Consider the following 26,907-nt stretch of genomic DNA (forward strand, 5'->3'; position numbering starts at 1 on the left):
ATGACAAATAAAATTTGAATTTGAATTTGAAGACAAATCTATTATGTTCCTGGTTCTGATTATGTTGGGCATTCTCATGGAAAAAAAAACATGCTTTGTCTCTCAAACTACCATCATGTTTTATTATTAACATCTTATTAACAGTATATAATTATGTCATCATCACTAAGATTGTATTCAAATCAATTCTTCTGAGCAATAACTGTTTCTCAAACGTGGACTGATCACATTCTTTGACAATATTATAGCAGTAACATTTCAGGTTATTTTTACTCTCAGATCAATTATTAATTCTCCAATGAGCTCCATCTTCAGGATCTTTGACGCTCGTAACACAAACCTCATTCTGCACCACCCTGGCTTGTGTACATTTAAACTTTTTGTGTCATTTGCTGCTATATACACTTTTGATTTTTAATATGCCTGAATGTAGCATGTTTGTCGGCAAGTTTGCTTAAAGAAACACACCTAAAACACAGCGGATCATTAGAAAACACCAGTTATTTATTTGACATCTGAAAATACATCTTATGTGAAATCTTGTAAAATATAATTTTATAAGTAAATATGAATTTTATTTAAAACTGTTAAATTTTAGTACATATCACATCAAAAGGGATGGTTCACTGAGGTGCAGTACCCTGTTTGAGAGTCCTGTGGAAAGTCTTTCTTTGAAAACACAAACACAGCAACAAATACTCAGAAACATTTACATGATCCAAACGTCTGACACAGAGTCAGCGTATTTAATGTAATATCTTTCGTGCTTGAGTTAAAGAGCCATAGGTAAACACTACAGGATTAGTTTTCTTCCTGTACAACTTCATACAGTGACTGGCAAATCGTTTTCCATTCATTAAGTTTGGCTGAGGAGTTAAATGTTTGCCTCCAGGAGGAAAAAAGGTCTCATATATATGACACTATTCTACACGAATGACAAGTCTGTAGTGACAGAATGAGATGAGAAACTGGACGCGTAAGCACTGTAAACTGTAACACTGAGGTATTATTCTTTTCAATGAGCGAGCCCTCATTTTTATGTAGAATAAATACAACTTAACTGATCTTACATACAGATGTAACATTAAAAACTGGGTTTGCTTTCAAAAGCATCTGACACGAGTGCCAGTACTCTTCCAATCCATGTGAGTAAAAAATATCATTTAAAAAATACTTGCCAATAAATAAGTACACTTCCTATGTGTTGTGAATTGCATAGTGTGCTAGAAAGGAATCTGGCAATTCAGGTTAAGGTGACTCTGATGCAACTTTGTGTGAGACCAAATTCACACAGGCTTGATGTCCAACACTTACTTTGTGTGCAGCACAGTGTTGAATCCCCTTTTATCCTAAGCCTGGCACCTCCAACAGCAGCTTCTCTCCAGTGGGGGGTAAAATATCAGTAGACCCAGCTGACTGGAACCCACTGTGGCTCTATGATTAATTGCTCCACTGCTTCCTGGAGCTTGTCAAAGGCTTTGTCCAGATTGTCATTAACAATAGTCAGGTCAAAGTAGTGGCTGTATGCCCGGCGGATCCTGGCGCTCTCGTCTACAGTCTTCTTCAAATCATTCTCCTGTTACAGAAAATGGATTAAGCCCATTTATAGAAGGGAAGCCACAGCCATTACAGTGACGACCACTGTAAAATCCCACCATCATATTTAAGAATGTTTCATCGGCTTAAAACTTACCGTGAGCAGTTTGGTCGTAAGTCCAGCATCTACCACAGCTTTGTGCATAGCTCTTAGTGTGTCCAGCTCAGGAGCAGCAATAAATACCACAAACGGCATAAACTCAGCAGTCTTCAACACTTTCAGGGCCTGGGCATAAAATGTGATGTCACTACCAAAGCTTTTAGGAAAAGCAGATCCAGATATTGAGTGCGTGCATCTTTGACCGACCTGAGGGTTAACATCTAGGATACAGGTACGGCCGGCAGCCACCACTTCATGGATAGAGTCGATCTTGGTTCCATAAAGGTTGCCATCGTACTCGCCGTGCTCCAGATAGCGGCTCTCTTTGATGTCCTTCTCCATCTCTTCCCGTGTAACGAAACAGTAGTTTTGCCCATCTTTCTCCTCTTCTCTGGGACGGCGTGATGTAACTGAATGTAGAAGGTAAGAAAAGGCATTTCATGCAGCCTGACGGGTCTAAAGTCTGAACAGTTCGGTGGTCTCAGGTCTATGTCTCACACATGCACGCACTCACATGGGACAGTGGTTCCATATCTCAGGGGATTCACGACAATAAGCCTGTTCTTTAGGCTCCGCCTCCCAACTCCCTGAGCTCCAATCAGAACCAGCGTTTTCCTTTGGAACGGGGGCATCCTGGCTACCTCTTCATAGGTCTGCAGCTCGTAACGATCAAACTCTGTTGAAGGCGATACAGAGTCAGTACTGTGTTACCATTTTAAAAAATGTAAATATTTAAGCGCGAAAACCCTAAAACTGCAGGTAATACACACCTGCATTCTTGGTAGTGAGGTACATCATTTTTTTCTTTTTTTTCTTTCCAGTCAGAGTCCCACAGAGCATCCCTGAGTCAAATGCACAAAGTATTAGTGCTCCGCATTTTGGTGCTGAAATCTAACCTTCATTAAATCTATACAAGAGCAGCTGGTACAGTTGGAAAGAGTCATACTAACCTGTACCTGACGTGTCCCAGTCTCTCCTCACAAAGGCTTTTCTCTTCTCCTCCAAGACCTGACTAGGGATGAGGCCAGTGGCTCCACCAACAACTTTCCGTGCCTATACGGGGGTTAGAGTAGTTGAGAGATGCTTCAGACTCTTAATTTAAATATATAGAAAGAAAAAAATAATTTGATGGTTATTAATCTTTTAGAAAGCTGTAGATTCTTACGAACTGACTCAGAACTCGCACCAAGCAGCACTTTCGCCATTGGGGAGCAGCAATGGCTTTAGAGTTCTGCAGTGAGTCTTTGATGTAACCTATGTAAGTGGCCAACGTTGTTGCCAACATTCATGGTTGTGTGTAGTGTATTATGTATTAACTACTTTGCGATCCTTGTGTTTTACATATTGTGGCAGCCATAAATTTCCAGTAATATGAGCACACTCACCTGCCACCAATTGGGGTCTTCCTTGTTGACTACATGAAGCACATCTCCTCTGGAGAAGGCCAGACCCGCCTCTTTACAAGGGATCAGGTTATCTGTGGCTGGGTTGTAGTTGAAGTGTGACTTCACATAAACCTGCAATTTAACAGAGGTGAGGTGTAAATCTGTACTGTGACATTACAACACTTAATTAAGCTGCAAAAAAACTACATATGTCTCATGACTCTTGATTTTGAAATACAATATGAAAGTAAACCTTGTTCTTTCCCAGTCAGAAGTCAAAAGCCTGAGTGAGTTGGACCACATACAACTCTTAAGTGTGAACAGGAAGAAACATTTTTACTCTTACTAACAGTAGATAATTTATCGTCCTCAGTACAAAGTACCAATAGCCTTATGATGTAATTTTACCTAAGGCTTCTCAGTGTCAGCTGCTATGTGTGCTCCATTGAATAAAGGTGCATGTCCTACTTGGTGTGTGGAGTGTTATTAATAGATTCCCATGGGCTCAGTTTTCAAGAACCTGGTATTCAGAGATCACTCAGCTCTCAATCAATATATATTATTCATTAGAGCACAATTTCAGAATATATTATTGCAAATCAAATCAAATACCAACAGCAAATATTAAGGTGCATTTATATGACTGAATGTAACTTAATATTACATGAAAAACTCTAAAACTAAGAAAAATGTCATTAAAAGCAATTCATCTTGCATCCAACTTATTAATTAAACATCCATCCACCCATTTTCATCCGCTCCTCCAGGGCTGGTCGTGGGGACTGAAAAACTAAACTAAGATTATCAATCACCTCCGGGTGAATTCAGAAAATGAAACCTCCTTTTTCTGTACCTGTGGAGGTGCTGGTGTGTCTTTGTAGCTTGGCAGGACCTTGAGTGTAATACTCCCACTGCAGTCCCTCAGCAGCTCCTGGAGCACATGTGGGTCGCTGCCGACCTCTCGACCATTCACCTCTCGGATTATGTCCCCTGTGTGCAGCATGCCTTGCCTGTCAATTGAGCTTCCGTGCAGGATCCGGGCTATCACCATCTCTCCTCGCACCACGCGGAATGTCACCCCCTGAAAGAGAGTAAGAGTTAATAAAGTACTGTACATCCACACTTCATAAATCATAGAGGAAGCCAGTTTCATGCGTTGGTCAGCCAGGTTCCTCTAAAAGATGATGATTAACTATGTAAGGCTGAGTCACTGCATCCTAACAGATGGTCAGTGAAAGGGCATGTGTAAAACTCTTTGCAGCTTAACAGGAGTGTTTACCCATGCCTTGCTAACTCACCAGTGGTTCCCCAGCTTTCTTCTGGATGCCAATCATCCTGACAGCATCAGCTGGCATCAGTGAACTGGTCATCATGGAATTACTGTTAACTGCAGTCTGCGATGTTTCATAGCACTTTGCAGCCACTTTGTCATGAGCTTCTATCAAACACTAAGACAGAAGAGAAAAATACACACAGAAAGAAATGACTTAACAATATGTTTCTTGGAAAAATGAGAAAACACTCCCACATGCATTAGATGAATTACTATGAACAAATGAAGACAAACTGCACTGCCAATAGACTAACTGAAAAATATCCCCAAGCAGTTACAGACAGTGAAGACAAACGACATTAGATTTACTCAAACAGTGCGTAGGAATTCTCTCAATACTCTCTGAAACAAATTAGTCGATAGTAAGAAAGCGAGACCAGTTAGGTGAAGCTTGCAGACAGGTAAATCATAAGAAATGAGGTAGGGGTTGGAGAAGCAGCTCTGGCTTCCATTTCCACTCCAGTAAACCCCGCCACTGAATAAGACTTAAGGTACCTTGAAGTGTGGCTCCTGCAGGATTTTGACAAGCTCAGCAGCAGCAGCATCCTTATCTGTCAGATTGTTAAGGGCATCCAAGATCTCAGTGACAAGCTGAACATTATCATCCCGCACGGCTTGTAACGCAACTTCCTCCAGACGCTCATGTGCCTAAACACAGACATGTCCACCAAAAGAGTGTACACAGCAAGTCAATGTTTGTATCAAGCATGAGGTAAATTTGGTTAGCCTTACAAACTGTGATTTTATAGCACAGTTTGTAAGGCTTTGGGAATGCTGACCATTCCCAAAGCTGTAATTACCACTTGATGTTTTTTCTATATTTCTGCCAAGCAGCCAGAATGCACTTTAGATCCACTCAGTGGACCTGTTTGTTCCACTGAGTGGATTTATAAAGTTTGAAAACTGTGGCGTGAAGGTTGTGATTTTAGGAATTTGGACTATATTTCGCACATGTGGAAGCATGGGGGCTTGCAAGTTGTTAAGAATGGACTATGCCATTATGTTCCTCAGCCAGAGTTCTGAATGACTTCTTAATACCTTCTTACTAACAAAAACACTTCCAAAATTGTCATAATTCCATAATTTAATCCATAATTGCACTGGCTACAACAGCAGGTATTCATAAAAACCCACTTGCTGATATTTTTATTTAATTTTAATATATCCAAACATTTTTAACAACTCAATAACAAAAAAAAAAAAAAAAAAAAAAAAAAATCACAGTGAATTAATTTACCACCTACACCAAGAACAAGCGGACTTTGTTTCTGTTAAACTATCACTGTGATATGCAGAAGAATGAAGGAAAATTAAGAGCAGAATATAAAGTAACAAGGGATTCAAATCCATTTAATATGATTGATGGGCCATCTGTGTAAAATAGTGTATTTTGTTTTTTTTAAAGCTACAAACTCTTGTTACAAAATAAGGACAAGAGTTTCTCTTTGTGGACGGTTTTCTATAAAAAGCTGTCTATTTATAGTTATGGTAGTTAAACCTGATGACCTCAATCTGCACTGGAGATATTTTTTTCAGAATGTTATGTAAGCCATTTGTTCTTCATGCTGTAAGCCTCTTTATTTGTGTGCCAAATTGATTGATCTAATTTTAAGAGGTTTTCTGTTTTTACTTAAGCTTCAACATGAACTTAAATTTGTGGTGATTAAATAAAAATAAAAATACAAAAAAGCTGTGCTATATAGCCCTGCAGAGAGTAGACCTTTGTGTTTTACTCTTCCGATGACAGGAAGGGTATTAGATTGCAGTAGCTAGATTTCTGGTAACCAACTTAAATGTGGACACGAGAAAAAGACACACAACAAGTAATCAGTTCATGTGATTAGAACTCTTGCACATAAAGCATAAATTCCCAATTTCTCCCGTCTCCACACATGAGAAAACACCAGCTACAATTCACTTCCTCTGTCCTACACAGACTTCTAATCTACTTCACTTATAGCTAACAGAAAAATCTACCTGATGAGATTATGGTGAGATGTATCTGTGCATGTGTTTGTAGGAAGTGGAGAACAAGCAAACAGAAGTGGTATCAGTGAGTGCACAACATACCTTAGCAAGGGAACGGACGATGGGGCTCTCCATGATCCCTCTGAGGAAGATGAGGTCAATATCTTTGGCTCCTGTGCCTGATGGCATGTCTCTCAGGTTCTCCAGCACCTGTTGCATGGCTGTAGAAGAACAGATAAACTTAAATGATTTAGCTAACCATTTGCCAACTGCTCTCTTTACTTCTTTTAAGCTCTAAAATGCACTGCTATGTAAAAACAGAGGCAGAAATGCTAGTGAAAAACCAACCTCGTGACCAGCAGTAATGAATATAAATTAAAATTCAGAGCCAGTGGAAAACTATTTCAGTATACTACGAATGGACAAGGCAAGAACAACAAGTGGGGAGCGAATCAATGGGCCAATTCAAAGAACATTGCTCATTTCCATTGCAACAGCAACAAGGACGCACGGTCACCAAGGAATTGTTTCACTAATAGCTTTGTCTGGTAGTGACTAGTGACACAGGTCAAATTATTATTATTATTTTACTTCTACCAACAAAATTAATGCAACATCTTTCTTGTCACCAAGAAAGACGTAGCAATAAAAACACTTGTCATTTTTTTCTCTTTTGTTTATATGAGGACTACAACACTGAATTAAAATGTAATCAGAACAGATGAGCCTGAAACGTTTTTATCAAGAGAACCATGTATTAAACATAGTTTTTTCTACATTTTTGTCCATAAAAAAGAACAAATGGAATTGTTGACAGGCGGCCAAAGGCACCCCCACAACTATCTCTGAGAAGTGGGCACAGTACCATTCAAATGGTAATTAAATGGCAAATATGGTAAACAACACTGCTGCAATTCCTGTGCAAAAGGCTAGTCGGGGACTTTGTCTCTTACAGCTTACCTGAGCCAGACTTTGCGTTGGCCACAGTCATGTTTATTATTCCACAGCTCAGGATGGTGAAACTCCCTAAACACGGTCAAAAGCCACCCAATTGCTGTTTACAGAAACCAGAGCAACTGGAGAGCTGCAGGATGTAGGAAACCCACTCGAGTCAGTACAGTATCACACTAAACAAGCCTTTTTCAATGATTAGAATCAAGCCTGCATTTACTGCTGTATGAGTGATAAACAGATGCAGAACGGAGAGCAATTAGAAAAGAAAGCATTTGTTGGTCTTTGTGTTTTATGCATGTTAGCACAAAGGGCACTCATGAATTAAGCAGATGACAAAGAGGGTGATTGAATGACAAAGGATGAGTCTTCCATCCTTCTGGCTAAAGGTTGTGCCAGCCACACACAGAGAGGGCCCTGGGGATTTTCTGTGCAAACACGGTCTCCAAACAGAGTGAGGAAAGAAAAAAAAAACTCTCGAACTCCCTCAATACACAGTAAGACAAACAGTCTTGTTTGACTACAGATTGTGAACTGTATAAACATAAATGAAACACTGTATTCTAGCTATGCACTATCAACAAAAGCAGCAAAACAACCATGCTGACCTAAAACAAATACAAAAAAAACATGGCAACAACTCACCTAGTTACTGATTTCAGATCATCAGTGCAGCAGGCCAACACTGAGCCCCACGTTTTCTAAAAAACACTCATCTGGTACCTCTGGACTAATGAGAGAATGGAGGGAGAATAATCAGAAATTGAGCAAGACGGTTTTAACACCATTATAACTATCAATAAAAGCAAATCATGATAAATACGCAACTCCCTACCCTTAGGGTCCCTTTATTGTGCACACTTCTCCTGCCCATTCAATGTTATTGTAATGCAGTCATTGTGATTGGCCAAGATGATCACATGACCACTGTCTATTTAAAGAGAAATTTTATTTTAAAGCTTAAAGGAGTCAAATTATGGACCTACATTTTATCCGATTTAAAGTAATCAAAAAATAAATCATGTAGTAAAACAGTTATAATTTGTATGGGACGCGTGATTTTGGTATATTATATTTACATTAATTAAATATTCTGTTTTACTTCTCAATTACATTTTTCAGTTGTTTCGTTTGCATTATACACAATATATTCTACGTAGGGCAGACAGCATTTCGTTGGTCCGTATCCTTAGCATTTGAATAAGGTAAATGTTTAAACATTACTTCAAGGAAAATAAAACCTATGCACATCACAGCTGTTCTCATAAGAGTGTTCTCTCGTCTTCTTTCTTTAAACTCCTGCAGCACTTCTTAGAAGAAGCTGAAATTGTCACCAAACCTCAGGCAGGACGAGTGACTTATAAATGTGCTCTCTGCAGCGGTTAAATTAACTGATGTCAAGCTACACACGCACTGGGCACGTGTAACCACTTCAACGTGAGGTAGCTTAGCTGAAATGGTAAGTAGAAGCCGTGAATACTAATTTTGGCGTTAATTACAACGACCAGTTGCTGGTTGAAATAAACTAAACCGTAGGTCTCTACTCTCAGGTCGTCTTGTCATTAACACCAGAGCTCGTGCCGTGTCCGTTTGGATCTCATATGCGGGCGAATTAGCAGCGCTAACTAGCAACTACGAGTGGCGTGCGCTCTAAGTTTTATTTTTGGCCGACAAATAATACTAATAATACATAATAACAGACATGCCAGCAAAATTTAAACAGACTAGCTTCGGTAGTTAACGCTCAGTTAGTATCGGCCCTTGCAGCAGAGAAGTAAAATCAGCTAAAGTTAGCTTTGTAGTAGCTAATAGTAATATGTGGCTCATAGTAGCTACTTAACATTAGCCAGTGGCACAGTGAAATCCGAGAAACTACTAGGTCCCGTACCGTTACATAGCCTCACATAAACAAATGAATGAATGAATGAAATATACTTTACCCAGTTAAATCAGTTTCCAGTCAAGCTTTCATGCTTTTCTTTATTCCGGAGTTTTATAATTCGCCGATCATTCGCGCACGAATAAGTTGTTACTGCGTTTTCAGAGTGCGTGCCTGCATGCGCCCCTGCTCTCAGTTCCCAGTCCACTCACGCACTGCTAATGTCATCCAGTGCCGTTCAAGTTATATCTAGTGCAGCGAAAACCCGCAGTCTTCTCATATAACTTTCTGTTACACTAAAATAAATAAAGGTAGAAATATTAAGTAGAGTAAATGTTTATGTATGAAAGTAAGCTGTAGCAAAGTTGTTGCCCTCTTCAGATTTTTATGACCCCCTTAATGTACTTTTTGTTTTGTTTTTGACTAAATGTATTTTAACAACAGTACTTTGTTGAATTAAATATGCGAGTACTGTAAATTAAAATATACAGTTGCCTTTTGACCACCTATTGTGCCTTTTCATGGTTCTTATTAATAGGGATGAATATTGAGTCAATTATCCATTACTGAATTGGTTTATAGGTCTCATCCTTTATCTATTTCGTCTATTGATTCCTGATCTACTGTGAGTAAGCGAGTGTGTGTGTAGTCTTTAAAAACAAGTCGACTGAATGTCTAACCTTATATACAGATTAGTTTCTCTGCTGACTCCAGAAAAGCATGCACAATGATGACAGCTCATATTGCATAGCAAACAGCACAGCTAAGAACTAAACTGGAAGGATACGCTTACCCCAAGAGATACTGTAAGCCTCACTGCCATCTTTGAGTCCTGTAATAATTGTTGCCATGTCTGGCAACAAATAACCTCATCTGCACAACCGACATTCATAAAAAAGTGACATTTTCTCTCAAGGCACATAGAGACTACCATAGCATTGCATGATTTGCTTTTATGTATCCAGGTCACTTGATGAGATTAAAGTGTTAATCTGTTGTGAGTTAGGGTGCAGGCAAATCTCAGTAGGCTTGATAAAAGAGGTAAAAGTAAAGCTGAGAAAAACACTTTGATGTACTCACATTACTAATTTCTATTTCACATTTCCCCTAAATAGGACTCTTGCAGCAGACATGTTTTAAAAGCTATTTGCCCCACTTAAGAAAAACCTCAAAATGCTTAGATGTCAGCTCACCATCAGAGTGCACTGTTACTCCATCAGTGAATGACACAGAAAACACTGTTCATCACGTAAGACACACTTGTACTATCTAGCAACATGTCACAGTGCAGCAGTGGCAATAACACAAACAGTTTAAAGTAGTTTTTTTACACACAGCGTTTATTCCATGCAACACAAGTTCAATTCATGGGAGTAAAAGACGTCATAGTGGCAGTGTTATGGTAAAGTCAACCTGGATGTAACAGCTCTAGCAGCATGGCAGCCCATCATACCTACAGAAACACATTAAAACATAATAATTAGAAATTGAGTTTCTAGAAAACACATTAAAATATCTGCATAATGTATCCCTCTTCCTAATCAGACTCAAGTAATATTCAGTCCAATGAAGAATATATAATATACAAGAATATATATATATGGTAGTTTAACAGAGAGATAATGGGGTAAATAAATCTACCTGATATAGCTGGATCCTGGAACACTTTCTGTGCTCTCCCTCACTAGCACATCAGAAAATACAGTATCAGGACTGTCTCGTTTCCCATACCTGTGCATAAAGAAGATATCAGCAATTAAACAATATTTTTTTCCATATAGGGTCAAGATGGACTTAATAATATAGAAGTAGATAACTAACCTCTGTCTTGTTATGAGGTTGATGTAGTGTCTTAGTGCAGAATAATATTTGGCAAGCTCCTCAGGTGGCGCGCCTTGCCGTGGACTGGCAGGTTTGGCTGGGTATGCATTTATGCCAGAGTGAATACAAACCAGCAGGCAGAGAGCCAGAATACTCAGCGACATCACAGCGTTGGAACACGTCCTAGATCACAGGGAAAATTAAGTGAAAATACAGAGTAATAAAAAACAAAAACACAAATCCAGCAACTCACGGCAAAATCAGAAAAAGAGCTCTGCAATAGAGTGACCATGTTCATGTTCATGAAACATAAAGGCAGTCAAATCTGTAAAGACATGCTGACTTTAAATTTAAAAAGCAAGCCTCTCCATCAAATTGTTACAAATAAAGATTTTGCTTACACTTTAGTTCTGCTGTAGTTGCTTTTCCTGCTGTTCAAGGCACGTCTGTCTGATTCCCTACATTGCCCATGTTTTATACAGCTTGTGCCATGTGGGGAGGGGGTATTCTGTTCTTTTAGGCTACTCCTGAGAAATATCTATGGTTGCATTATTTAAGCTCAAAGTAGCAAAGCAGTGAAACAAAAAATGGCATTATTTTGGGAAAAAAAAACTCATAACCTTTGTTTTTTTTTTTATAAATTTAAATTAAGTACATCACTAACATGCTACAGAAATTTGTGTTCTACAATAGGACCAATTCATTTGGAACAACCCAAAAGGTCTGCATCATTTTTGTTTACCCTAATGGCTTTGTTTTCTATGTTTAAAAAAAAAAAATAAGAAGGTCTAAATAAGCAATAAGAGTACACCTGATTACAGCAAACTTTTCTTTGGTTCACAAAAAGATTTTGAAGTTATAATGGAAAAGTACTGATGAGTGGAAATGAAAGCTAAAAGTTTTATTAATGTAGAAAATCTACTTAAGACCAAAAGCAGCATGGTATGTTTTAATAAAACTGATGATGTGTAACTTAAGATGGCCATGGTTTTCACATTAAGCTGAAAAATGAAAGGATGCCCTAGTGTTTGGAAAAATTATGTTTCACTTCATAGAGAAATGCAAAGGGGGTCTACATCAAAAGCTACTTTTAACTACTACCTTAATCACAAGGGACTGATACAGCAGGAAGCTCCACATGTTTGATTTGACTTTTTTATTTTATTATTGTTTTTGAAATGCCGGATGTCTTGACAGATGCAGCTCAAAAGAACTTGTGGCTCATCAGGAAACAAAATTAACTCATGAAATTGTGCATTAACCATCTCAAAAATATGAAAAGCTGCTGGAAATAAAAGAACAGGCATTCATGCTCCTTGCTATCACACAATTGTGTATTGTGTGCAAATTATACAAGAGCAGCCTAGTCAAAGCCTTTAAACGGTTAGCAGTAATGAACCAAAAGTTCAAAACTCATTAGTATATGTTAAATCCTTTGATTTTATGGCCTTTTAAAACTGCTTCATGTATCTCATCTTTAAGTCCAAATTAAACACTACTGAATACAGGCAGTTGTCTTAAGACAATAACTGCAGCAATTTCGGCCAAACGAGCAAGCATAGCTCTAAATTACTCGAAATCATACAAGAAAGGGCAGGAAATCACAAAAAACTCCTTAAACTTTCAATTTCAGTTGATAGAGGGCACAAAAAGCTTTCAGCCCCAAAATGATAAGACAACTTTAATGGCAACTATTTTCTTAGAAGGGCACTCAACAAAAACTTGGCAGTAAATCGTTGCTGTTCTGTGGCAGTCATATGAGCGCTGCACTCCAAAGCAACAGCACAAGTCCTTGCTGGTAACGTCGGCTAAACACAAACAAAAAACTTTTTCTGGCTCATATTACAGGCAAAATATTCAGATGCTGTAAAAGAAAATGACATTGTTATTCATAGAAAGCATTTACATGTTAATACTGCGATTTTCATGGCACTGAGTATCACTGCCAAGTGATCAGGTTCACTGTTAGTATGAATCTGTCAGGAAAAATGCTCCAAAACAACACTATGCTGATCAGATCAGTCAAACTTGGCATGCTTGGAGCAGACACCAACTGACTGCTGTGGCAGGAGCTGCCAACCAGGCATCAATCGTGTACTCCATTGTCATCACCGGACACAGGCGTTGGGGTACAAGAAGCTCAAAACTATTTATTTACTTTTTACAAATACTCCCAGAATCTTTGCAAGCACATTTGCACTTGATGCAGAACACCCTTTACGGACTGATTTAAATAGTTTGTGACATCAGGTATTGTGATGACAAATGAGGGCCAGGTGGATAAAGCCCTTCAAGTGCCATTTCTGATAAAATTGATGTGCTCTCTTGTAATGCTCCTCACAAGCGTTATCTACAAAGAGAGAGCCCACCTGCAGGACTATCAGAAGGCCTAAATACATACATTTACTCGTACTAAAATATCAAAAGCCTGACACCCAGATGGACTTCTAGTTGAGGATTAAAGCTAAAACTTTCAGTAGGAATTCTGGAAGATAATTATTTATTTTAGCCAGTTGCACTGGATAGTAATGACCACCTACTAAATAATATACTCCTTTCTTTATACAGAAACCTAATGCTACACAAAGACCATGATAGAATTTAATTGCATATGCACTTTGGTAATGTATGTGAAAGTAAGCTGACTGTGTGCTTTGTATAGCAATGAGTCATGCAAGACATAAACTGTGCTACTATTTACTAATTAAACTCCCTTTCTTCATAATCTCCTCCATCGTAGCACCTGGTCCCTAATGGGGAGAAAACAGTGGGTGAAACAGCTGTATAGATAATGAGAACATTATCCACTCAAAATTTGAGTGGAACAAAAAAAGATTTTTCAAACTGCAATTTTCCCCCAGAGCCTTTTTTTTTAAAAATTAGAAATAAGCTAGTTTAAAAAAATAAATTACTATATTACAATAAAGACAAATAATATTAAAAATAATTACTTGATAGTCTTATTTTTTAATTTAAACTACTGAATAAGTAAGTGTGATCAACAAAGTCTAACTTTCATCTCAGTGGGTTTCTATTGGGAGTGTACTGGAAACCAGAGACTATGTTGCATGAAGATGTCCAAATTCACTGCTTCCCCATCTGTTTTTAAACATTAGTCTGACTCATTCTTCATTTTCCATTCATGTGCAAGCAGCACGACCACAAGTTAAAAGCATTCAAACACCAGGTCCAGTCGGCTCTGTGCAGGCATCTCCTGCCTCATTACATTTTCACATTTAGCTAATGTCCTGACAATAAGTCAATGAAGCGTAATGCTTGCATGCAAGAAAGTTATGGGGATATAGTGCGAGTTGTATCCGTGTTTGTGTATGTTTTGGCTTAGTCTCTACCCTCAGGCTCCGTATTCTTTAAATGTCAAAAAGGTCCAAAAATCTATTTATCAGTCTGTTTTTTTAATGTGATATTGATGTCAGAAACCATGAAAAAAGACAAACTCTTAATCTGTCCATGTCCTAATCAACCTAGGTGTTGGATACACTTACTTTTGAGTCTTTTATTGTCTTATTATCTTGTAAGTGCTGAGTGAATGCGTGTAACGAATAATGGCCTGGGCAACAATTTTTTTCCGAAACAAAGCACTCAGATGGATTTGGCTGAAAACATCTTAAATGACTTGTTTTAGTGACTCTATATTCTTCTTTCTCTTTTATTTATTTATTCTTGCTTGAATTTTGCAGAAAATGTGTTTCTGAGACTTGAATATATTTTAAATACAGACTATTTTTTAAATTATACCTGCAAATGTGAATACTGCTTTGCTGCTGTCAGGTTTAAATATTAAAAGGCTCTTGCTCTTCAGACACAGTTGCAGGTGCTTGTGAATAAGTATATTCACACCTGGGGAGACTGAATCAACACTGAACCTATGCATTTCGTCTGCTCGACAGCAACGTCTGCCTCTTCTTTGTCCTCACCTCGACACCATATTAATCATCAATCAACACGTCTGAAATGTAAGAAAAAATAATTTACTTCAACAATCTAAACAGGATAAAACATACATTTTATCTGCAAACTCATGAGTCATTTTAGCATTTTACAAACACCCTATCACCGTACCAGTGATGTCAAACAGTACGAAAAATTAACAGAATCATTAGAGGTTGTCAATTTTAAACACAAAAGGTGTTGGGTTTCTGGATTATTTATCTAAAGAAAAATACTGAAGGCTGACCAGTATACAAGTATACATTAGCCTATCACAGATAAATCACTATCATTGTAAATGCTGGGATGACCCCTGCAGAAAAATGATGTGATGGCTCAGTAACATGCTTTCTATATCTGCAAATTTGCAAGAGCCTATGTCCGAGTGGTGTGTATGTCATAACAAAGTGTAAGGCACCGTGCATAAGTCTACACAATTTGTTGTTGTTTCTGCATATTTGATGTTACAGCATCGTACTTTCTATTCTTCACATAGTATTACCAACCACACATGCATTCAAGTGCAATAGAAAGAACTAAAAACTACTACTCATCCATTTTCTCTGCAGAATTTTTCAGAATGAAGACCCTTCTTAAGTGAACCACTGCTTGCACAGCTTTGCTGAGAGTGTTGTAAACACTGGAGTCGGTGCATACTTCGTTGGACAAGTTATGTGATGCCACAATTTCTAAATGGCCAAAAGCATGTATTTTTTTTCTTTATGTTCCATTAAAGACTTCAGATAGTAGCTCATCTGGCAAAATGCAACCTTGAGAACAATTTGGAGTATATTTTCATTGTGTGCAAGTTTTATTAAAACCTGCCCAGTAGTAGATGGAGTAACAATTCTTGTGAACTGCAGACAGATGGATGTCTTGCCATGGGATATTATGCTCATTAGATGAGATATAATGTAGATAGTACAGTTAATATATCTGAGATCAGTATATACTGGTAAGTTGGGCTTCAGCATTTCTGTCACTTAAAGTACTTTTGGAAATCCAACAGATTTGGTTTTGACTGTAAAGAATGTATCCAAAACTCAAAGTAGTTCAGTCTGGGCACATCTTATTATTTAGCCTTAGATGTTTTCACTTTGTAACTTCAACATCAAATATGAAATCCTCTGGGAGTGTCTCAGTTGGGATACTCTTCAGCTGCTCATCGTAGCTGCGGAGAGTCCAAAGTTTTTCGAGTTCATACACTTCTCTAGTCTCTGGCAGCATGAAATGAACAACCATATTACCTGAGACACAGAAAAACAAATACTTGTAACTTTTATAGATGGTTAATTTAGTGGATAGGAATTGTTAAACAAATAATAAGGATATACATACCAAAGTCAATACACATCCAATCTTCTGCATCTTTCCCTTCAATCTTGACATTTGGATCTTCATCTTTCTTCAGAAACTTGTACTGAAGTAAAAGCATCCTTTGTATGAGTTTAAAGAACAAATATATTTAGCATGTAACAAAGAATAAACAGAGGTAAGTTACCACTTTAATGGCATAAAATGCCATTGCGCGCAAGTGCCTTGGTGACACACCGCTGACGACAATGAAGTACTCAGCGTATTTGATTTGCTCTGGTACTTTAATCACACAGAGGTCTACTGCATTTTCCTGACGCAGAAGAGACACCAGCACATCAAGACTGAAAGTCTCCAAGGATCCTTGACAAAAAGAAAAGAAAATGGTAAAGCAGTACGAGCATGTAAGCAGCACAGGGGTCCTACTTTCTTTGAGTCACTGCAAGGCAGTTTGGAAAAAGACATTTTACAGAAACATACTGGTACTTTGAACATGAGTCACCCACAATGAAATGACAAAACTGCATTCATCCATGTAACTAAGAAGTATTTTCTAGTAATTTTATACAGAGTTGGTCCTGGTGAGGACGTTTACACAGGTGTTGATTGAAATCATTGAATAAAAAGAAATGAGATATAATCAGAGGTTGTTTATTTGATATACGAATGCAAATACCCTCCAAATTATGATCTAGCACATTTGCATGTCCTTTAATACCAATTTTTTTAAGTGTTACATGTGTAATTCTATACTTCTGTGACTAATTATTTTTCTTCATTACTTCCTCTTGTCAATATGTGAAGGTGTGGACTTTGCCAGACAAATTCTGCAGTGTCTGTAATATTACACAACCTGAGTAATACATCAGCAAATATAAACATTACATTACTTTTTAATTATTTATAAATTCTGCATATCCTGTGGACATGATCAACAGGCTGCAGTTTTGTGCAGCCTGTTGCATGCTGTAGTGTCCATAAATGACACACATCTGATGCTTATTTGGCTTAAATGAAAAACAACAGCATAAATGACAAAAAGTTTTATATTTAATGCGCAATCATGTCAGATTTAAAAATATTTAATATTTTTATTAGAGTTTAATTGTTTTTAATGAAACTGCACACACTTGATGTGAACCATCTAAACCGTGTGAATCATTTTTTTAAGTATCCCAACTGTCTATTTTCCTTTGTTTTATCTGTAAGTAGTAGATATTTACATTCTTTCATCCTTCATGAAATCCCAGTGTTTACTATTACCTGCCAATTAATTACTGGCACAAATAATAAGCATATTAAGCAAGAATTTAGGCATCTGCCGTCATATTGGCAGTTTTGTCAGAAATAAGAAGCAGGACTTTGTTTTTGTGCTTCCACCTCACAACCTGAAGATGCACCATAAAAACTTTTCAGGTATCACACTTTCAAGACCAAATGTCGCGTAACCGTGAAACGTCAAGAAATTAAATTATATTACACATGATAAAGCAAGTAAGCGACTTCTCTTGAAACCTCTATCACACTTTAAGTACTTACTGCGACTTAAGGAGCTGTTTTCGCTGCTATTATCGTCCAGTTCATGTGAATCATCTTCAATCACGCCATTACTCTCTGAATTTCGGCTCTCTTCGCTTTCCGAATAACATCTTTTTATGTCAAAGTGCCCGGTGAAGGACGCTGTGTGATGCGAGTGTTGACATGAGGTCAGATTTGCTGTAAAATGTTGAGGCACAGACAGGCTAATGCACCGAGCTTTGGAGATTGAACAAATGCTTCCAAAAGCCTCTGTTGGCTTTAGTAAAACACTACTTCTCAACACCGAGGACAGCACTTTCCGCGAGTGACAGAGTAAATTCATGGTCTTCACCTGCATAACATTACAGTATTACGGAAACAGCTATCCACGAGTTTACAGCGCTAAAAACAGGAAGTGTTTCATGTCCTCGGTTTTGATTGGCTTTTAATGCATTTTTGTTGGCTTTAAGGTCGTGATTGTGAGGGGGGAAATATAGAGCTCCCCCTATCGGTAGCAAAAGCTACCGAAACTTCAGGCTGTGGATTTTCTTTGTACTCTGATTTCCACATGTAAGGTTAGTCCATTGCCCTGTGGTTTACTTTGACTTGACTGATGAACCCACTTTAAACATGTGAAACATGTTTGGAAATTACATTTTAATGATGTAATTAATTTTTGGTTTTTTTAAAGCTTAATAACAGTTATTAAATCAATCATTTTAAATACCTGACTTATATTTTGGAACCAAATCGCAATTGCGATTTTATTTATAGCACATTTCATTCTGCAGAATGACACAAATGCACACACAGGTGTTAAGTGAAGGCCTGTGAGAACACGATTGAGTCTGGGGTTTTTTTTTTTTTTATGTACTTGACCCTCAGGTCAGCAGGTAGCTTGTTCCAAAGAATGGGACTACTGTAATTGAAAGCACTTTCAGCACACTTGGATCTAATTCTGGGACTAGTTACAAGATCTACATCTGATGACCCGAGCGCAATATAAACTATAAGAGGGATTTTAAAGGTAATTCTGTATTGAACTGGAGCCAATGGAGTGACTCCAACACTTGGATATGCTCAAGTTTCCAAATGAAACAAACAAGATGTGCTTTAACTACAGGCTGTCAGCTTTTATTTGAGGCTATTTACATCCAAATCAGGTGAACAGTGTAGGAATTACAACAGTTTCCATATGTGCCTCCCACTTGTTAAGGGACCAAAAGTAATGGGATAGAATAAGAACCATAAATCAAACTTTCACTTTTTAATACTTGGTTGCAAATCCTTTGCAGTCAATCACAGCCTGAAGTCTGGAACACAGACATCACTAGACGCTGGGTTTCATCCCTGGTGATGCTCTGCCAGGCCTCTACTGTAACAGTCTTCAGTTCCTGCTTGTTCTTGGGGCATTTTCCCTTCAGTTTCATCTTCAGCAAGTGAAAGACATGCTCAATCAGATTCAGGTCAGGTGATTGACTTAGCTATTGCAAAAAAAAAAAAAGGTCCACTTCTTTCCCTTCAAAAACTCTTTGGTTGCTTTTGCAGTATGCTTTGGGTCATTGTCCATCTGCACTGTGAAGCGCTGTCCAGTGACTTCAGAATTCATCGTGCAGCTTTTGTCAGCAGTCACATCACCAATAAACACAAGAGAACCAGTTCCACTGGCAGGCATACATGCCTACGCATGACACTTCCACTACCATGCTTCACTGATAAGGTGCTTAGGATCATGAGCAGTTCCTTTCCTTCTCCATACTCTTCTCTTCCCATCACTCTGGTACAAGTTGATCTTGGTCTCATCTGTCCATAGGATGTTGTTCCAGAACTGTAAAGGCTTTTTTTTTCAGATGTCGTTTGGCAAACTCTAATCTGGCCTTCCTGTTTTTGGGGCTCACCAATGGTTTACATCTTGTGGTGAACCCTCTGTATTCACACTGGTGGAGTCTTCTCTTGATTGTTGACTTTGACACACATACACCTACCTCATGGAGAGTGTTCTTGATCTGGCCAACTGTTGTGAAGGGTGTTTTCTTCACCAGGGAAAGGACTCTTCGGTCATCCACCACAGTTGTTTTCCGTGGTCTTCCTAGTCTTTTGGTGTTGCTGAGCTCACCGCCGTGTTCCTTCTTTTTGAAAATGTTCCAAACAGTTGTTTTGGCCACGCCTAATGTTTTTGCTATCTCTCTGATGGGTTTGTTTTGTTTTTTCAGCCTAATTATCGCTTGCTTCACTGATAGTGACAGCTCTTTGGATATCATCTTGACAGTTGACAACAACAGGTTCCAAATGCAAATAGCACACTTGAAATGAACTCTGGACCTTTTATCTGCTCATTGTAATTGGGATAATTAGCGAATAACACACATCTGGCCATGGAACAGCTGAGAAGCCAATAGTCCCATTACTTTTGGTCCCTTAACAAGTGGGAGGCACATATGCAAGCTGTTGTAATTCCTTCACCGTTCACCTGATTTGGATATAAATACCCTCAAATAAAAGCTGACAGCCTGCAGTTAAAGCACATATTGTTTGTTTCATTTGGAATCCATTGTGGTTGTGTATAGAGCCAAAAATGTTAGAATTGTGTCGATGTCCCAATATTTATGGACCTAACTGTATGCATAAGGACTCTGCCTGCTGCTTTCTGAATGAGCTGAAGTTGTCCCACTGATGCAAATTGAGCATTCAAATAGTCTAACCTGCGTGATATGAATGCATGGACCAATTTCTCATAGTCAGGTTGAGGTAAAAAATTCCTCATTTTGAATATGCACTTTAAAGTGATAGAAAGCCCATCTAGTGAACAAACCAGATATCAAACCAGACTTGCTCATTGTGTTTCCGAGAAATGAATGATAAATATGAACAAATGTTCTCTGACCTTTTTGAGCAACAACAAATATTTGTCTCATCTCTGTTCAGTTCTAAAATAATGTTGAAAATGATGACAGCAGATACTATGATCAGTTATTGCTCCATTAATTTGCAAACAAGGGTTAGATCATTGGATGGAAATGATGACTACAACTGTGTATCATCTGAATAGGATATTTTATGCTGGAACATGTAAAAGCTAAAGAGTAATAGTCCAAGAACAGACAACTGAGGAACCCCTGATTTAATTTGTTACATTTGTCCAGATCTAAAAACCACTAACTGAAGCATATACACTTCCTTCTTTAAGATATGATGAAAACCTGACCCATTAAACCAGCTGACCCATTCAGGGAATGGACACAGGAACTCTGGGGATGTCTTGTGATGTTTGGTTGTTCCTTTATATCCAGTGGACATGCAATTGCATTTAGATCTGCAGACTTTGCAGGTGGGATCAACAGCTTGGTCTATTCTTCTGAGCAAGTCTCAAATGAAGTGTATTGTCCTGCCCCGCCGTCTGGAGGTGCCTTTGTAGTGGATGTGAGCATCACTGTTTTGGTGAGTGGTGTGCGTCACAATCACATCCACATGAATGCCAGGACTCAAGGTTTTCCAGAAGAACATCTAATTGTACATATCAATTCACCTGCCATATTTTATTGTTGCATCTCATCACATGTTGCAGCTCTTAAATTGGAGTTGATGTTATATTCATCATTTCCTTAATTTCAATTTCAAGTTCAGTTTCCAGCAACATTTAAATCACTCTGGCTTTTTAATTCGTATTTACTTTCTTCAAAGCCTCTGCTACTTTGATGAACTGTAAGACTGGCATGGTTGTGTATATAAGAAAACAAAACTGTTACTTACTAATGAACTGTTTGTTGAAATTTTTGTTCATTATAATCATAATTGTGTGCTGTCAACATTTTGTCTAGCAGCTGGATGATAGTCACAACAGTACTATTGTCTGCTGTGTCAGAAGGACAAGTAAAAAAAATGCACCTCTTAAATGTTGTCAGAAAGAAAGGTATAAAATTCATTGTTTGCATTTATTTTGGTAGGAAACTATGACAGGAGAATGCTACTGTTTTATAAAAATCAACACCTCTGGCCTGAACAACCCCTGATATATAAAATGCATCGATTATAAAACCTTTATGCTATAAATCTGTATAAAGTTCACCTGAGGTATAATCTCCTTGGTCATTAAAATTACAAATTCAAGTATATAGTCAAAACACTCTTGTACCTGTACAGAGTAAAGCAGTGCACTTTTTTTGTGCATTTTGTACTGTTGTTTGAATGAGTCCTCATTCATCAGCAGAGTCTGAGTCCATAACCACATTCAGTTTCAGTCCCACAGGAATATGGTCCGTAAGCCCAGCCAGCTGAGTTATAAAGGTCACCTCTTCAATTTCCTAAATGGAAAAAAAGATTTTATGCATTTTCTAATGATAAATTATTCTTCTAAATGAGGAGGCTGTCAGTAGTTCTGCAATTTGCAAATATTTTCTGAATGATCTACAGATATAAACATTTCAAACACAAATGAGCAAATGAAAAGACTGGGGACTGAACACAGGGAAATAAGAGAGGCACATACTGTTCGGCACTGCTTCGAAATGGAGCTTTCGCGGTACAGGATATAGTCGATCCGTCGTCCGATCCACGGCTGGTCAGTTTCAGGGTACACCAACGGAAAGTCTGCCTTAGGTACAGGAGGAGCGATAAACCTCTTTCTCAGATCCTCACTCTCCAAAGTCCTACAAGAGCATGAAAAAGACAGGGCAGGTTGCTGTAACCATAAACAGTGTGTAAGGATTTCTTATCAGAAATTTAGTTTTCCTGAAAACAACAAAGTGGCAAAAGTACCTCTGTAGATTTTCTGGGGTGTTCACATCTTCTTCATACAATGTGGGCTGTTCCAGCAGAGTACCTTCAAAAACAAACCATAAAAATTCTCTAATCTTTGTTGAAATTTGTCATATAGTCAAACTATGAAGTGCTACAAGGAATAAATAGTACAAACCGGTGACCCAGGGCTTCTCCTTTCCAGGTCCGGCCCTGCAAGGGTCTTTGTATTCCTCAAAAACAGAGTGACTCTGTTCCTGACGATCATCTAGATGAATACATTTTAAAAACTGGTTAAAAACACAATATTAACAAAAAGGAAAAATGTTAACAGAATAAAGTCTTGCATGAGACAGCAACACACCAGGTGAGCAGTTGTCAAAGTTGAAATCTCCACAGAGCACATCAAAAACAACATCCTCATCAGGTTGTTTGTTGGCAGCTTGAAATTCCGCGATCCACTTAGTTACCATTTCTAACTGGATACAACGAATTTCCCCTTCACCTGAAATAGGATTACACAGAGGGTCTCCTAAACACAACTTAAAATTAAAAAAGAAAAAAAATTTAAATATGAAAAGATTTTATAATTTGTTTAATTAAGCCAAATCAGAAATTGGGACCTACCCTCTGGTGCATGAAGATGTGTGCAGTTAAAATAGCCAACCACTCTCTTCTGTTTCTGGTTCTTCCCGATAAGCACCTGGGAATTAAAACAAAAACAATCATGGCATCATATTTTCTGTTTATTCAAACTGATACAAAAGCCCAAGTATTAATTCCATTTTACATAAAAGCAACAAAGTCCAATGAAATCAACACTCAATACCTCACTAAAAAGGTCTGTAACTTCATAAGATGACCCTCCTTATTATGCATGCATCTACTTCTTTATATCACATATTTCCACATCATAAAGTTAACTAATGGACCTAAACTGACTTCTAAACTTTTTGAGGTGTCACGAATTTTGCTCACAGTTTCAGTTCTTTATCTCAGATCAGCTAAGCTCTGATGAAATTTCCACTTCCTGTCCATAAATATGAAAGCATACTTCTAAAATGAAACGTTGAACACAATTTATCCCTATACGATGACGTGCAAGCATCCAAAACTAGCAGATCTGAAGATTTAAAAAAAAAAAAAAAAAAAAAAAAAAAGGGAAAAAAAGAAAGACAGATTAAAGAGGGGGACGTTAAGCAATGCACCTTAACAGAAAGCAGACCCTTGGCAGCCAGTGCATCCTCGCCTCGGCTGTTTGGAAAGCAGTGGTACTGGGCCTCGAGGACAGGGAATCGGCTGGCGAGGAAGAGCCCACTGTTGAAGAACTTAAAAGAAGAACATCTGCATGGTGGCTGGCATGCATACACACCTATATCATACAGTATGTGTCCAAATTCAAGCTTCAATATATTGGTGAGCTTCCGTGCAGCCCTCTTATCAAACACTTCTTCAAGGCACAGTATGTCAACGTTGGCTGGAAACAGTGGCGATATCTCCCAGGGTACATCACTCTGCTGGCGGAGTCCCTGAGAGCTCAAAGCTCGGGGATTTTGCTGACTTGATTGGTCCTGTTGGTTAGAGTTATGGTTGGAATTGAGGAGGGGAAAGGTGGACTCATTCAAAGGCTCTTCTGTATCATCATTGGGTACACAATCTATGTTAGAATTTAGATTTAGATCATGCATTTCAGCTGGGTCAGGATGTTGACTTACTGTAGCCCCGTATGTAGGTGAGTTCACTGTGGGAAGAATGCTGCTGGAGGGGCTGAGAGTACCACAGCTGCTGGGGGAATCAACTAATATCCGGATATTAGGGCGAGATATGCCCTGCACAATGCATTGGCCAATAGCAGTTGCCCTACGTTGAGTGTTAGCCAAGTTGTTAAAGCGAGCCAGGCTGTCAGGCAGCAGACAAAGGTTGGCTGAAGCAAAGACAAATGACGCCTTACCAGTCAGCTCAAAGCCCTTGTTTGTTGCCTTCTCTGGTAAGGATGGCATCTCTCTGTGGTAGCTAAATGGCCTGCGGCAGGCCTGAAGAGGTGCCCAAAGCAGAAAGCCAAGAAAAGCCAAAGGGGCAGTAGCGAGAAAAAGAATAAAGAAGGTAATGGAGCCAAAAAAGACTTCGAGGGGGCGAAGATAGCATTCCTGCTCCAGCCGCTGACTTTGCTCCAGAGTGGTGGACTTGCACACAGCAATGAGGCGATCAAGAAACCAGAAACATGGCACGATAAAAGCCCATCCCACAGCATGGATGCCTGCAACAAAGCCATTAGGAAAGACAGAAGGCTGCAGGGCCATGTGGATTTACAGTCTCTAAACAACAATCAACAACGTCAGAGCTTCTCGGCCTGGCCTCATTCCTGTGCAGCGTCTCCTCTTCATGGGACTCCACTGGACACTGAAACAAGAAAAAGGAAATAATCGTTCTCATGGAATAACCTGCTTTACGACTTCATGCCCGTACATGCATTTCTGGAAAGCATGAAGCAACTGGCATCTGCACAGAACTGAAGGCAGTATAATCAAATGCACAGGCAACAACAGACAGCTTACTCATTGTTTACGCAATGCATAATGATTGCTTTTAAAAGAAGAGAAAAAAAAACATGCTTGAAACAGCCTTGACATTATCCAGCTGTCACCATCTGTAGAGATTTTATTTAATTAAAAGGCAGAGTAAGGCTTCAGTGAAAATTTGCCTTGAGCACCACACCTTTGTGTCTTTACAGATCTAACACACCATCTAAGGCCCATGAGTTTATGTAAAGTAAAACAGTACAAATGTTTATCTTGTTCAAACCTTGTACTGCTGCTTTTTGTCGTTTGAAAAGCACATACATATTATACACAATTATATCGATCCAAGGCGAGCATATTCTCTATCAGGGCGTTAACTGTAGCAATATGAGCTGGTGATGCATTTAATTCACAGTGAAAATCCAGATCATACTACAAACACTGCTTAACAATGGACCCCCAGGGTGGTGCGTTCAAAGGTTGAGGACCATTTCTGACTTTCGATTAACATTCCTAACTATTAAAAAAAATCACGGAATAAAACTAGGTTACACAAACACAGGCTACCGTAACTTAAATCATCATCTAGCCTCTTAATCAGCAAGAGATCTCTGTGCCACTGCTCGTAACATACTTGTACAGGTAAATGGTAAATGTAGCTGAATAACTCGTTCTCTCTTCATCGGCCATCTGCAAGTAAGCTTAAGCTAACCGTTTCACTTCTCAAATTCATACTTTTGAATTCCCACAATCTTTTTCTCAGTAAATGCTAACACTTCTCTTTACATGTCGTTTATCATTATACACCCTTGATGTTGCGTTGCTAGCTTAAAACACCAGCTAACGTGGAAGTCACACGTCTACTTACCTTAGCATGTAAACTGGCACAGTCCGTCTGATGAACCCACACAACGAGCAGCCGGTTGAAATGTTTATTTTATTTAATTTCTTTGTATTGTTCGCACATGCTCGGTAGAAAACACGTACGGTCTAGCTTGAAAGCAGATAATAACATTAGTAAAGCAGTCCTTTTGAACATACATAAAACCATATTGCTCTTATTGCTCGGTGTGTGTCACGTTATTAAGCCACACCCCTACAGCGTTGTCATGGTGTCTGCCCCGTATGGCACGTGACCTCACCTGGGGCGACCTACAGCATCAGCTGCTGTTGTTCGCCAAATGAAAAACTGCATTGAATTTGATATTTCTAAGTCACTGTGCTGTTTATTTTCCATACATGTGTTTTTTCTTGAATTGTTTTAAGTATATTTACTTATTGTTAGTGACGTAAATATGACTTAACGTAACAAATGAAACTTTCCGATAATAACAGTAAAATAATAAAGTCCTACTTGACGACAAACTAAACTACATACTGCGGAGCCAGCAACTGTCCTGCTTCAATTTCAGTTTTTAAAAATGCATAGCATATACAGTACTGTGCAAAAGTCTTGTGTCAACCCTAACGTAACTTTTAGATACTGTTCATCTGCTGTAGATAGATTTTAGACTCCCTTCTCCCTTTGTCCTAAACTTATCCAATTTCCTCTTATTTATTCATTCATTTATGTATTTATTAGGGACGAACTGCACAACATGGTAACAACAGCTCTTTGTAAATCACCTTTTAGGTGCAGAAACACTATTTTATGTCAAACTGTGTCGTCTCACGTGGTTTAACAGACAAGCAAACAAACAAATTCGTCTGACTTAATCAGGCTGAGGAAGCAGCCAATGTGCAAAGAAAAACTTTGATAGATCCTCAGAAATCCCGAAGAGTTATTTTTCAGGACTATTTAAAAATGACAAGAACGTCACTGCAAGCAAAAATGAGGGGTG

General features: G+C 38.5%; 4 protein-coding genes and 1 long non-coding RNA gene across 8 annotated transcripts; 1 reads left to right on the plus strand and 4 right to left on the minus strand.

Annotated features, from left to right (window-relative positions):
• Nucleotides 1-483: 483 nt before the first annotated feature.
• On the minus strand, nt 484-9,471 carry pals2a (protein associated with LIN7 2, MAGUK family member a). Of its 3 annotated transcripts, XR_005695731.1 has the most exons (15): nt 9,274-9,471; nt 7,979-8,063; nt 7,343-7,466; nt 6,485-6,603; nt 4,910-5,062; nt 4,380-4,529; nt 3,935-4,162; nt 3,082-3,213; nt 2,647-2,749; nt 2,467-2,538; nt 2,211-2,372; nt 1,904-2,106; nt 1,694-1,822; nt 1,315-1,576; nt 484-669 (listed from the first exon to the last, which is right to left on the minus strand). XR_005695731.1 is itself a non-coding variant. In XM_040031108.1 (14 exons), exons 3-14 carry the CDS (start codon nt 7,371-7,373, stop codon nt 1,400-1,402), a joined length of 1,659 nt encoding a protein of 552 aa, XP_039887042.1. In that variant the 5' UTR covers nt 7,374-7,466; nt 7,979-8,063; nt 9,274-9,471; the 3' UTR covers nt 484-1,399. The 3 variants fall into 3 exon arrangements, 2 of the variants coding, with proteins under 2 accessions (XP_039887042.1, XP_039887043.1); XM_040031108.1 differs by having other exon boundaries at nt 484-1,576; XM_040031109.1 differs by lacking the exons at nt 484-669; nt 7,343-7,466 and having other exon boundaries at nt 1,400-1,576.
• LOC120733125 lies at nt 8,568-15,665 on the plus strand. Its single transcript, XR_005695735.1, has 3 exons — nt 8,568-8,792; nt 14,854-15,007; nt 15,551-15,665. It is a non-coding gene; the product is annotated as an uncharacterized LOC120733125 (long non-coding RNA).
• On the minus strand, nt 10,532-11,571 carry LOC120733124 (peptide YY-like). The gene is made up of 4 exons (XM_040031168.1): nt 11,435-11,571; nt 11,034-11,216; nt 10,854-10,943; nt 10,532-10,665 (listed from the first exon to the last, which is right to left on the minus strand). The coding sequence occupies exons 2-4, from the start codon at nt 11,195-11,197 to the stop codon at nt 10,641-10,643; spliced, it is 279 nt and encodes a 92-aa protein (XP_039887102.1). The 5' UTR covers nt 11,198-11,216; nt 11,435-11,571; the 3' UTR covers nt 10,532-10,640.
• On the minus strand, nt 15,002-18,436 carry malsu1 (mitochondrial assembly of ribosomal large subunit 1). Its single transcript, XM_040031155.1, has 4 exons — nt 17,835-18,436; nt 16,483-16,658; nt 16,320-16,401; nt 15,002-16,228 (listed from the first exon to the last, which is right to left on the minus strand). Exons 1-4 carry the CDS (start codon nt 18,169-18,171, stop codon nt 16,074-16,076), a joined length of 750 nt encoding a protein of 249 aa, XP_039887089.1. The 5' UTR covers nt 18,172-18,436; the 3' UTR covers nt 15,002-16,073.
• A 1,225-nt stretch (nt 18,437-19,661) lies between these two features.
• smpd5 (sphingomyelin phosphodiesterase 5) lies at nt 19,662-26,156 on the minus strand. 2 transcript variants are annotated; one of them, XM_040031104.1, is made up of 9 exons: nt 25,935-26,155; nt 24,263-24,947; nt 23,756-24,118; nt 23,175-23,250; nt 22,912-23,052; nt 22,726-22,815; nt 22,569-22,632; nt 22,300-22,459; nt 19,662-22,114 (listed from the first exon to the last, which is right to left on the minus strand). In XM_040031104.1, the coding sequence occupies exons 2-9, from the start codon at nt 24,845-24,847 to the stop codon at nt 22,007-22,009; spliced, it is 1,587 nt and encodes a 528-aa protein (XP_039887038.1). In that variant the 5' UTR covers nt 24,848-24,947; nt 25,935-26,155; the 3' UTR covers nt 19,662-22,006. The 2 variants fall into 2 exon arrangements, with proteins under 2 accessions (XP_039887038.1, XP_039887037.1); XM_040031103.1 differs by having other exon boundaries at nt 23,756-24,947; nt 25,935-26,156.
• Nucleotides 26,157-26,907: the final 751 nt, after the last annotated feature.

Source organism: Simochromis diagramma, unplaced genomic scaffold, assembly GCF_900408965.1.
Source record: "Simochromis diagramma unplaced genomic scaffold, fSimDia1.1 OVJJ01000361.1, whole genome shotgun sequence".
Lineage (NCBI taxonomy): Eukaryota > Metazoa > Chordata > Actinopteri > Cichliformes > Cichlidae > Simochromis > Simochromis diagramma.

Bases quoted from the DNA above. Each gene is read 5' to 3' on its own strand.
- pals2a (XM_040031108.1), bottom strand. From the start codon at position 7,373: ATGACTGTGGCCAACGCAAAGTCTGGCTCAG. The intron at 2,539-2,646 runs GTTAGTATGACT...CATTTGACTCAG, and splicing joins CTGGGACACGTCAGGTACAG to GGATGCTCTGTGGGACTCTG. The intron at 1,577-1,693 runs GTAAGTTTTAAG...TTTCTGTAACAG, and splicing joins TTACGACCAAACTGCTCACG to GAGAATGATTTGAAGAAGAC.
- LOC120733124 (XM_040031168.1), bottom strand. From the start codon at position 11,197: ATGTCGCTGAGTATTCTGGCTCTCTGCCTGCTGGTTTGTATTCACTCT. The intron at 10,944-11,033 runs GTTAGTTATCTA...CTTTATGCACAG, and splicing joins AACCTCATAACAAGACAGAG to GTATGGGAAACGAGACAGTC. The intron at 10,666-10,853 runs GTAGATTTATTT...GTGTTTCTGTAG, and splicing joins CCAGGATCCAGCTATATCAG to GTATGATGGGCTGCCATGCT.
- malsu1 (XM_040031155.1), bottom strand. From the start codon at position 18,171: ATGCAGGTGAAGACCATGAATTTACTCTGTCACTCGCGGAAAGTGCTG. The intron at 16,659-17,834 runs GTAAGTACTTAA...CTTTTTGTCAAG, and splicing joins AAACAGCTCCTTAAGTCGCA to GATCCTTGGAGACTTTCAGT. The intron at 16,402-16,482 runs GTAACTTACCTC...CTTTTACTTCAG, and splicing joins CATTTTATGCCATTAAAGTG to TACAAGTTTCTGAAGAAAGA.
- smpd5 (XM_040031103.1), bottom strand. From the start codon at position 24,847: ATGGCCCTGCAGCCTTCTGTCTTTCCTAATGGCTTTGTTGCAGGCATC. The intron at 22,460-22,568 runs GTACTTTTGCCA...ATGCTCTTGTAG, and splicing joins ACCCCAGAAAATCTACAGAG to GACTTTGGAGAGTGAGGATC. The intron at 22,115-22,299 runs GTATGTGCCTCT...TTTTCCATTTAG, and splicing joins TTTCGAAGCAGTGCCGAACA to GAAATTGAAGAGGTGACCTT.